Source organism: Eumetopias jubatus, unplaced genomic scaffold (genome assembly GCF_037043125.1).
Source record: "Eumetopias jubatus isolate StellerSeaLion01/CBP00866 unplaced genomic scaffold, mEumJub1_p1.0 scaffold_9, whole genome shotgun sequence".
Classification (NCBI taxonomy): domain Eukaryota; kingdom Metazoa; phylum Chordata; class Mammalia; order Carnivora; family Otariidae; genus Eumetopias; species Eumetopias jubatus.
Window position 1 is genome coordinate 115,466,947 of NW_028274815.1, and position 12,007 is coordinate 115,478,953.

At 43.7% G+C, this 12,007-nt stretch overlaps 1 protein-coding gene across 4 annotated transcripts in view; it reads right to left on the reverse strand.

Annotated features, from left to right (window-relative positions):
* CDK5RAP1 (CDK5RAP1 mitochondrial tRNA methylthiotransferase) overlaps nt 1-12,007 on the reverse strand; it is a 38,460-nt gene that overhangs the window by 22,121 nt on the left and 4,332 nt on the right. For 3 of the 4 annotated variants that reach the window (XM_028118871.1, XM_088026750.1, XM_088026751.1), the window contains exons 3-7: nt 9,170-9,273; nt 8,651-8,685; nt 7,614-7,714; nt 5,426-5,636; nt 2,110-2,230 (exon numbers count right to left, since the gene is read on the reverse strand). In XM_028118871.1, the coding sequence (XP_027974672.1) occupies nt 2,110-2,230; nt 5,426-5,636; nt 7,614-7,714; nt 8,651-8,685; nt 9,170-9,273 (572 nt within the window). Of the gene's footprint in view, nt 1-2,109; nt 2,231-5,425; nt 5,637-7,606; nt 7,715-8,650; nt 8,686-9,169; nt 9,274-12,007 lie in introns of all 4 variants that reach the window. The other variant, XM_028118872.1, reaches the window with a different exon arrangement.

A 12,007-nucleotide genomic window follows, 5' to 3' on the forward strand; every position in this document is an offset into this window, starting at 1 on the left:
ATAAAATCTTAAAAAAAAAAAAAGATATTTTGGACAACTAAGAAATTTTGAGGAGCACCTAGCTGGCTTAGTTGGTAGAGCCTGGGACTCTTGGGTCGTGAGTTCGAGCCACATGTTGGGTGTAGAGATTACTTAAAAATAAATAAATTAAAAAAAAAAAAAAAAAGACATTTGGGAGCACCTGGGTGGCTCAGTTGGTTAAGCATCTGCCTTCAGCTCAGGTCATGATCCCAGGGTCCTGGGACTGAGCCCTGAGTTGGGCTCCCTGCTCAGTGGGGAGTCTCCTTCTCCATCTCCCTCTGCCTATCGCTCCCCCTGCTTGTGCTCCCTCTCTCTGTCAAATAAATAAATAAAATCTTTAAAATAAATAAATAAAACAATAAACAATGTCTCTATCCTGAAGAGTAAGTTCTGGTACTGTGAGGGAGTTGGAAGGGAAGAAGGAGACAACTTGAGACCAGGAAGCACTTGGAGAGGTAGGGTATGGAGAATACCTCAGAGTGCCTGTGAGCAGCCAGAGACCAAATCAGGGAACTAAGAATTGGGGAATGGGAGATGAGAAGAGAGCACTGCCAGAGTGTAAGAACAGACAAACTGCTGACTGAAAACTAGAGCAGGGGCTAGCTTCCACAGTTCCTGAGCCAAGCAAGTAAGGCAACAGGGAGACTCTAGTGGAAGAAAAGCTCCATATTCCCATCTACAGTCCTCCTCTTCAGGGCTAAAAGATCCAGGCCTAGAGTTAGCGGGGACCAGCTCCCAAAAGGAAGGAAATAGTTATTTCCCCTCTGGCCTCTGACTGGATTCACTACCCTCATCTATTCTCTGTCCCTCAACTAGTAAGCTGGCTCTGTAATAAAAAATGAGGAAGATATTTGGGAAGTTTCCCTATAACAGACAAATAAATCATTCTCTGAAAATTTCCTATGTGCCAAGTAGTTTAAAAACATTTGGGGGCAGGGCACCTGGGTGGCTCAATCAGTTCAGGGGCCTACTCCTGATTTTGGCTCAGGTCATGACCTCAGTGTCTTGAGATCAAGCCCTCCAGTGGGCTCCACACTCAGTGGGGAGTCTGTTTGAGATTCTCTCCCTTCCCCTCTTCCTCTGCCCCCCTCCTCCCCAGCTCTCTTTCTCTCAAATAAACAAATAAATCTTTTTTGTTGTTTTAAGATTTTATTTTTTGACAGAAAGACAGAAAGAGACACAGTGAGAGAGGGAACACAAGCAGAGTGGGGGACGGAGAAGCAGGCTTCCCACAAAGCAGGGAGCCCGATGCAGGGCTCAATCCCAGGACCCTGGGATCATGACCTGAGCCGAAGGCAGATGCTTAACGACTGAGCCACCCAGGCGTCCCCAATAAATAAATAAATCTTAAAAAAAAATTTTAGGAGCACCTTGGTGGCTCAGTTGGTTGAGTGTCTGACTCTTGGTTTCAGCTCAAGTCATGATCTCAGGGTTATGAGATCAAGCCCCACGTCAGGCTCTGTGCTTAGCAAAGAGCCTGCTTGTGATTCTTTCTCCCTCTCCCTCTGTTCCTCCCCCTCTTTACGAATGCTCTCTAAAAATAAATAAATCTTTAGGGAAAAAAAAAACTTAAACTACACGGGCACCTGGCCAACTCAGTTGGTAGAGCATGTGACTCTTGATCTCAGGGTTTTGAGTTCAAGCTCCACAGTGGGTGTGGAGATTTCTTAAAAAAAAAGAAAAAGAAAGAAAGAAAAGCATTTAAGCTACAACAATCTTTCCAATAACCCGCAAGGAAGTTACTATTTTATCTTCTTTTCATAGATTGGGAAACTGTTTCAAAGATGATAGTTAAGTGAGCAGGGCACCAAACCCGAGAATGCTGCAGCCAGAATTCATGCTTAATCATCTGACTCTAGACTCATGCTCTCTCCATTCCAATGTGCTGCCTCCTAAGCAAACTTCACATGGATCTGCCTATAATTTATAAACAGCAAATCCAAGATATTCACCCAGGCATTTCTTTCTGGCCAGGTACGCGTTCTAAACTCACAAAGCTCAGAGAGAGCACAGGCAGCAAAACAAGAAAGGTTCTCCTCATCCTCCTAAAACCACACTTAGAAGACAAAGACCTGGAGAACTTTTCACCTGCTCTGAAAGCTTCCTCACTTCCTCTAGAATGGAAGCAACAGGGCGACTCCTCTCCCGGCCACGTGTGAAAGGAACAATGCAGTAGCTGCACATGTTGTCACAGCCTCGCATAACAGACCTGGGGAGAAAGGCACCAAAACTTGGTAACAGGACTAGCAGGAGTAGCACGCCCCGCCCCCCCCGCCCCCCCGGGGAGGGGTCGTAGCTCCCGCAGCATTATCCCCTGGCTCCAAGTCCTCCTGGCACCATGCTCACACTGGACCAATCGGAGGCATTTTTAAGGCAAACATTTTTTATTTTTTTTTTAAGATTGTATTTATTTATTCATGAGAGACAGAGAGAGAAGCAGGCTCCCAAGGAGCAGGGAGCCCGATGCGGGACTCGATCCCAGGACCCTGGGATCATGACCTGAGGCGAAGGCAGACGCTTAACGACTGAGCCACCCAGGCGCCCTAAACATTTTTTATTTTTAAAAACTAGTACTTAGGGCGCCTGGGTGGCTCAGTTGGCTAAGCGCCTGCCTTTGGCTCAGGTTGTGGTCCTGGAGTCCCGGGATCAAGTCCCGCATCGGTCTCCCTGCTCAGCGGGGAGTCTGCTTCTCCCTCTGACTCTCCCCCCCTCATGCTCACTCTCTCATTCTCTCAAATAACTAAATAAAATCTTTAAAAAAAAATAAAAAAAATAAAAAATAGTATTTAATCACAGGATAGAAACCACATTGTAATTGGTGGATATAGCAGTTACCCTGAGGGAGCAAACTGGCAAGGCAATGGGGTGCCTTTTTATATACCCCATATATATAAATATTTTGTTTGAATGTTTTATATCTAGACCAGAAAAAAAATAAGTATCATAAAATGTGTATAATGAATAGAAACATCAGATTTAACAACAGATGTTGGCGGGGATGCGGAGAAAGGGGAAGCCTCCTACACTGTTGGTGGGAATGCAAGCTGGTGCAACCCCTCTGGAAAACAGTATGGAGGTTCCTCAAAAAGTTGAAAATAGAGCTACCATACGATCCAGCAATTGCGCTACTGGGTATTTACCCCAAAGATACAAATGTAGGGATCCGAAGGGGTACGTGCACCCCGATGTTTATAGCAGCAATGTCCACAACAGCCAAACTGTGGAAAGAGCCAAGATGTCCATCGACAGATGAATGGATAAAGAAGATGTGGTATATATACACAATGGAATATTATGCAGCCATCAAAAGGAATGAGATCTTGCCATTTGCAACGACGTGGATAGAACTGGAGGGTGTTATGCTGAGTGAAATAAGTCAATCAGAGAAAGACATGTATCATATGACTGCACTGATATGAGGAATTCTTAATCTCAGGAAACAAACTGAGTGTTGCTGGAGTGGTGGGGGGTGGGAGGGATGGGGTGGCTGGGTGACAGATGTTGGGTAAGGTATGTGCTATGGTGAGCGCTGTGAACTGTGCAAGCTGTTGGATCACAGACCTGTACTTCTGAAACAAATAATGGAATATATGTTAAGAAAAAAAAAAAAGAAGGGCGCCTGGGTGGCTCAGCTGGTTAAGCGACTGCCTTCGGCTCAGGTCATGATCCTGGAGTCTTGGGATTGAGTCCCGCATCGGGCTCCCTGCTCGGCGGGGAGTCTGCTTCTCCCTCTGACCCTCTTCCCTTCTCGTGCTCTCTATCTCTCATTCTCTTGTCTCTCAAATAAATAAAATCTTTAATAAAAAAAAAGAAAAAAAAAGAAGATAGCAGGAAGGGAAGAATGAAGGGGGGAAAGCAGAGGGGGAGACGAACCATGAGAGACAATGGACTCTGAAAAACAAACTGAGGGTTCTAGAGGGGAGGGGGGTGGGGGAATGGGTTAGCCTGGTGATGGGTATTAAAGAGGGCACGTTCTGCGTGGAGCACTGGGTGTTATGCACAAACAATGAAACATCGAACACTACATCCAAAACTAATGATGTAATGTATGGTGATTAACATAACAATAAAAAAGAAAAAAAAAAAGAAACCTCAGATTTAAGAGAGAGGGTTCCATATTTCTCACTCATTCCTGATCCAATTATTATGGTATCTAAGTGAAATCACTCTCTTCCATTTGCATCCTGTATATGAAATCCTCAAATTATCTTAAAGAAATAATTTTGAATATGTATCAAAGATGTTCACTGAAGAACTGTTAAATAAATGTTAGCTATTATTTTTATTAAGCATTCCAACAACAGAGTATGGGATAGCCATTAAAATGACAGGTTGGCAAACTTTCTATAAAAAACCAGATAGAAAAATTTTTAGGCTTTGCAGACCATACAGTCCCTGTCACAACTACACAATTTTGCTATTGTAGTACCAAATGCAGCCACAGATAATATATAAACAAATGGGCATGGCTGTATTTCAACAGAACTTTATTTACAAAAAACATGCTCTAACTTTTTTTGCCAATTTGCCAACCTGTTATAGAAAATTTAATAACATAAGAAATGTTCACCATTTGGGTGCCTGGGTGGCTCAGTTGGTTAAGCGACTGCCTTCGGCTCAGGTCATGATCCGGGAGTCCTGGGATCGAGTCCCGCATCGGGCTCCCTGCTCAGCGGGGAGCCTGCCTCTCCCTCTAACCCTCCCCCCTCTCATGTACTCTCTCTCTCTCATTCTAGCTTTCTCAAATAAATAAAATAAATCTTAAAAAAAAAAAAAGAAATGTTCACCATTTAACCATCAAACCAAATAAATTGGGAAGCCTGGGTGGCATAGTCAGGCGTCTGACTCTTGATTTCAGCCCAGGTCGTGATCTCAGGGTCCTAGGATCAAGCCCCAGTCAGGCTCTGAGCTCCACGTGGAGTCTGCTTGGGATTCTCTCTCCCATCTCCCTCCACCCCTCCCTGCTGTTCTCTCGCTCCCTCTCTCTCTCTCTCTAAAAGGAATAAATAGGGGCGCCTAGGTGGCCCAGTTGGTTAAGCGTCTACCTTCAGAGTCCTGGGATCATGACCTGACCCGAAGGCAGATGCTTAACCAACTGGGCCACCAGGTGTCCCTGCCCTTAACATTATTTTAAAAGTGAGAAAGAAGGAGTGCCTGGATGGCACAGTCTGTTGGGCATCCAATTCTTGGTTTCAGCTCAGGTCGTGATCTCAGGGTTGTGAGATCAAGCCCTTGTCGGGCTCGGCGCAGAGTCTGCTTGAGACTCTCTACCCTGTCCCTCCCCACCCCCACCCCCAGCTAATGTGTATGCACTCTCTCTCTCTCTACAGCCCCCCCCCTCAAAATAAATAAATAAAAGTGAGAAAGGAGAAATTCACTCCTTGTCTCTTGGGCGGTGTCTCACACGAAGGCAGAAGTAGCACTGGGGCTTGTCTGGACTGGCATGATGTCAGCATAGGTCTCATCCAGAGAGAGCAGCAAGTTGGCAGCTTGTTGGCCTGACTCAGCAACAGCCAGCAGGCGAGGAAGGTCCCGATAGGCATCTGGACCGGCCAAAATATCCACCATTTTCTCCCTGTTGAGAATCTCCTCCTTTAATCTCTCAGCCATGCAGCCTGGGAAGGAAAAAAAATAAGCACCTGTTCCCAGATTCATCTGGTCTCATGGCTACTTCTCAGTACACATCACCTCTAGCTAAGGTCAGAGACAAGGGCACAGAAACTTCGCTAAGAGTTTAGCTTCATCGCTCCTCAAATTTGCCCAATACTTCCATAGCACTAGAACCTGCATCTTCCTATATAAAAAAACCACAGGAAGCAAGCAACTAAAGAAATTCAATTAAATGCCCAGAAAAAATTAAGCCATCACCCAGAAACATTTCTAGACATGAACCATCTCTTTTTTCAATTGAAATTTATTTGGTACTCCAAATAAAAAATTTTTTTTCAGGAACTGGCTATAGAGTTTCAAAGTCTAGGGGCGCCGGGGTGGCTCAGTTGGTTAAGCATCTGATGTTGGCTCAGGGCATGATCTCAGCGTCCTGGGATCGAGTCCCACGCCCAGCAGGGAGTCTGTTTCTCCCTCTCCTCCTCAACCACTCATGCTCTCTCTCTCAAATAAATAAATGAAATCTTTAAAGAAAAAAGAAGGATTCAAATGGTAAATTTTATGTTATATATATTTTACCACAATAAAAAACAAAGTATTGGGGGAATTTCTGAAATTCCTAACAAAGATATAGCCGGGGGCTTCTATAATGAAGGAACTGAGGTGAAAGATTTCAGCTAATCCTTCCAACCTCCTACATCACTTAGTACATTAATCTGTATAACAGGATATGCTCCAACTATGTTTGAACCCTTCATCAAGAGAAATTAATTTAATTATTCCACAATGGACAGTCTGTTTAAAATTAAATACATTGGGTGCCTGGGTGGCTCAGCTGGTTAAGCAACTACCTTCAGCTCAGGTCATGATCCTGGAGTCCCGGGATCAAGTCCCGCTTCGGGCTCCCTAATTAGGAAGGGGCCTGCTTCTCCCTCTAACCCTCCCCGCTCTCATGTACTCTCTCTCTCTCTCTCTCTCATTCTCTCTCTCTCAAAATAAATAAATAAATCTTTTAAAAAAATTAAATTAAATTAAATACATTAACTAAATTCTGGGACCAAAGGGTACAGAATATTCATTTTTGAAACATGCTTCCCAGCTATCTAGATCAGAGCTGTCCGACAGAACTTTCTAAGATAATGGAAATGTTCTTTATCTGTGCTGTCCAAACTGATAGGCACTAGTCAAGTGTGGCTACTGAGCAGTCAATAGGTGGCTAGTGAGAATGAAGAAGGGAATTTTTAATATTATTTAATTTTACTTAAATTTATTTTTTTTAAGATTTTATTTATTTTAGAGAGAGACAGAGTGAGAGAGAGAGAGAAAGCATGAGTGGGGTGAGGGGCAGAGGGAGAAGCAGACTCCTTGCTTAAGCAGGGAGCCCAATGCAGGGCTCGATCCCAGGACTCCAGGATCATGACCTGAGCCAAAGGCAGACGCTTAACCGACTAAGCCACCCAGGCGCCCCTTAAATTTATTTAAGATTTTTTTTTTTTTAAGTAATCTCTACACCCAACACGAGACTGTAACTCACAATCCCGAGATCAAGAGTTGCATGCTCCACCAACTGAGCCAACCAGGGGTCCCTAATTTTAGTTAAATTTAAATAACCACATGTGACTAGCGGCTACCATACTGGTCAGTGTAGGTCTAGATCTTCACTTGGGCATACATCAGGAGTCAAGATGAAAAGTGCCTATGCTATAAATTCGTGCTGTTCTTTCAGACTCCAAACTCTCTCCTATCCATAATTCTATGCTGCCATAAGCCACATTAGACTCTAGAAAGGATAGGCCACTTTCTGAGTACCTATTACTACAAGACACTATGAAAAGCCCTTTTATGAGCTTTATCTCATTTAGTCCTATAGCCTCTGACATCAAATACAAAGTTATGAGGTGTATAACAATTCTTCAAACACTGGGAATCCAGCCTCTAAGGGCTTCCCAAGTGTGAAAACACAAAACCTGCAAATTACCGGATACCTAGAATCCCAATCCTCAGAGGTACTCGGGAGCGGAGCCGTTTCGTCTTCAGGGCTTTAAGCTGATGTAAACGATTCCAGATGGTCTGCTCAGCCTTCTCCCTACAAAGATCAAAAGAGGTAGAACTGAACCTGAAAATAAACTGGAGCACAAGCTAAAAGAGTAGGACAATGGAAATAAAAACAAATTTCAACCCTTTAAATGAATATCTATCTTTTAGGTTAAGGGAAGATAGGCAGGGAGCCAACTGAAGAAGCACCACTTGCTGTAATTCACCCTTCCTGCATATGTCCAAACCTGACAAGCCTTTGAGTTAAACTCAGAAACAATCTACTTCACAAAGCCTCATAGAAAGTTTGTCCACCCCTTAACTGCCCTATCACTTTAACTATACTTTTCCCTGTAGTTAGCAACTTCTCTTTTATTGTTTGATTTTTTACATAGTGCTTTCTGCCAGATGTTAGAGCTATTTGTGTGTCTGCCTTAGTTCCCATATCAAACCAAGCTCCTTAAAGCCATGCTCCACAGAAGAAGGGTTCATTTCTGAATGTTCCAACAAAAATGTTGGATTATATTAATACTAAGGAAAACATTAACACTAATATGCCTTGTACACAGAAACAAAGTAAGAAATAGTATGTTCACTTCTGATGGATGCCACCATCTCTGCACTGACTGCACCCTAACCCTTACGATGTGAATTACATCATAAACGTGCCATTACCTGCAAGAGAAACCTTGGGAAAAGTTGGGTGCCTCAGCATACCCTCGGGTTCCTCATCTATAAAACGGGTTTGATAATAGCACCTATCTTATACGGTTGTTGTGAGAATTAAATTAGTTAGTGCATATGTAGTGCTCAGCACAGGACCTGATACACAGTACGTGCTCAGCAACATCAACCGAGTTCTATCATTGCTATCTCCACTGTTGTAAAATCACCAGTCCACTGACTCATCTCCACAGGTCCGCCAGCCTGGCACTGTTAACTCTGGCATTAAATATATTCACCTTCTAGGTAAAGAACAAACTCTCACCTGATAGAACATGTGACAAGGAGGATCACATCAGCCTGAGTGGAAAGCAAGGGAAAATTATGATCTTTGAAATCGGCCTTGTAGAATCACTATCCATAGCCCTTTTTTTTATTACTGTGGTAAAACATACATAAAATTTACCATTTTAACCATTTTTAAGTGTACAGTTCAGTAGCATTAAGTACATTCACATTGTTGTGCAACCGTCACCACCCTCAAGCTCCAGAACCATTTCATGTTCCCCAACTAAAACTCTGTACCCATTAAACATTAACTCCCATTCCCCTCCACCTCCCAGCCCATTTTTAACTTAGTTCCTTGCCTAAAAGTGAGCACCACCATAAAAGTTTCAAAAATAACTGGAACAAAAATACACCTTAGTTCCATGCTACACATTTTACTCAAGGGAACTCACTCTCACCAGGCCATACCCTATTTCTGAAGCTGCATCTAAAAACTGGCACAAATGCAGAGTCTCACCCAGGCTCAGAAAACAATAGAAGCAGAAAATGCATGTACCTCTTGGAGGTTCCTGGTCCGCAAGTAGCCACTCTTCTGTAAGATAGACCAGGCTATCTCTGTGTCATTCACATTCATTTGGCAGCCGTAGGTCTCCAGATAGACTGCAATGAGAGGGGGATTCCACAGTAGGCTGACTAAAAGGGGCCACATGTCTCAAAAGGTCTCCTTCCCAAATGCCCCAGAAACATCTGGGGCAACTGGTTATCCACTAAATCCCCTGTTGCTTCAATTCTAAGACACCATTATGCTCCAGGTCTACCCCCAAATTAATGACAGCCTTTCAGAACAAAAGAAATACTACATTATACACATACATAATTACAGGCCATATCATTTAAAAAACAGGAGAGGAGCACCTGGGTGGCTCAGTCATTAAGCGTTTGCCTTCGGCTCAGGTCATGATCCCAGGGTCCTGGGATCGAGCCCCGCATCGGGCTCCCTGCTCAGTGGGAAGCCTGTTTCTCCCTCTCCCACTCCCCCTGCTTATGTTCCTTCTCTCACTGTGTCTCTCTCTGTCAAACAAATAAAATCTTTAAAAAAAACAAATAAGGGAGTGCCTGGGTGGCTCAGTCGTTAAGCGTCTGCTTTCGGCTCAGGTCATTATCCCGGGGTCCTGGAATCGAGCCCCACATAGGGCTCCCCACTCAGCGGAAAGCCTGCTTCTCCCTCTCCTACTCCCACTAATTCTGTTCCCTCTCTCACTGTGTCTCTCTGTCAAATAAATAAATAAATTCTTAAAAAAAAAGAAAGAGGGGCGCGTGGGTGGCTCAGTTGGTTAAGCGACTGCCTTCGGCTCAGGTCATGATCCCAGGGTCCTGGGATCGAGCCCTGCATCGGGTTCCCTGCTCGGCGGGAAGCCTGCTTCTCCCTCCCCCACTCCCCCTGCTTGTGTTCCCTCTCTCGCTGTGTGTATCTCTCTCTGTCAATTAATAAATAAAATCTTTAAAAAAAAAAAAGAAAGCATGGCTGTATTATGATGTAAAACACATTTGCATGAGGTTTTAAGAACATCAATTTCATACTCTGGCAAGCCCTTTGAAACTAAATTTCTACATCAACTCCTCTCCAACATATTTTAATCAACAGACCCAAATAAAGTCCAAATGAAGTTAAAAGTTAATGACAAAAAATCATATGAAAACAAACATAAAACAGCAGTAATTTATAAAAGAAAGAAAGAAACATCAGGGTATTCTTAAACCTTCCTTGGCTCACTTTACTTGTCTAAAAATAAAAACACCAAGGGGCGCCTGGGTGGCTCAGTGGTTATGTATATGCATGTGTGTATATGTGAAGAAACATATTATAGCATTACTTATAAAACTTTTGAAACAATTTAATGTCCAACTATAGGGGACAGGTACATCATAGTACAGCACAATGCAGTATTTTATACCAATTTTTAAAATTTTTTTTAAAGATTTATTTATTTATTTGAGAGAGAGAGAATGAGAGAGATAGAGAGCACAAGAGGGAAGAGGGTCAGAGGGAGAGGCAGACTCCCTGCTGAGCAGGGAGCCCGATGTGGGACTCGATCCCGGGACTCCAGGATCATGACCTGAGCCGAAGGCAGTCGCTTAACGAACTGAGCCACCTAGGGGCCCTCAATTTTTAAAAATTTAATTACAAAGGGGCACCTCGGTGGCTCAGATGGTTAAGCGACCCAACTCTTGATTTGGGCTCAGGTCATGATTTCAGGGTCATGAAATGGAGCCCTGCAAAGGGCTCTACACTCAGCAGGGAGTCTGCTTAAAGATTCTCTCCCTCTGCCCTTCCATCAGCTCACATGAGCATGCATACACTCTAATAAATAAATAAACCTTTAAAAAAAAAAAAAAGAGGAGTGCCTGGGTGGCTCAGTCAGTTAAGTGTCCACCTTCTACTCAGGTCATGATCTCGGGGTCCTGGAATGGAGCCTGGGTTGGAGCCCTGCATCAGACACCCTGCTCAGTGGGGAGTCTGCTTCTCCCTCTCCCTCTGCCCCTCTCCCCCCCAACACTTGCGTTCTCTGCTCTCTCTCGTGCTCTTTCTTTCAAATAAATAGAATATTAAAAAAAAATTTAAAAAAGAGGATGCCTGGGTGGCTCAGTCAGTTAAGCGTCTGCCTTTGGCTCAGGTCATGATCCTGGAGTCCTGGGATCAAGCCCACGCCGTCAGGCTCCTTGCTCAGCAGGGAACCTGCTTCTCCTTCTGCCTGCCGCTCCCCCTGCTTGTGCTCACTCGCTCTCACTCTCTCTCTCTGACAAATAAATAAGATCTTTAAAAAAATTTTTTAAAAAGAAAAAAGAGGGGAAAAAATCTGTTTAAGCATAAAGAATGAATTTCTACATCACCAATTGTGAAAGCTGTCTTATGATTTAAGATGATCTAAAAATTAGAACAGAGATTATAGGGTTTCCAAAGGTAACCAAAGAAAAGACTCCCCAGGACTTCTACCCACCCTAGTCACATGGACCAAAAGTACAAGTTTTTCTTTTTTTTAAGATTTTATTTATTTGTTTGAGAGAGAGAGCTCCCCGCTGAGTGAAGAGCCGGACGCCAGGCTTGATCCCAGGACCCTGAGGTCATGAACTGAGCCAAAGTCAGACACTTAACTGCCTGAGCCACCCAGGCACCCCAAGTTTTTTTTTTTTAATATTTTTTAAGTAATCTCTACACCCAACATGGGGCTCAAACTCACAACCCTGAGATCAAGAGTTGCACACTCCACAGACTGAGCCAGCCAGGCGCCCACAAGTTTCTTTATATTAATGTTACTTGATGAAGTCTGACAATTCCATAACCTAGCAGGCTTCCCACCCTATTAACCCTCCAAAGCTGGGTCTGCAATAAAAG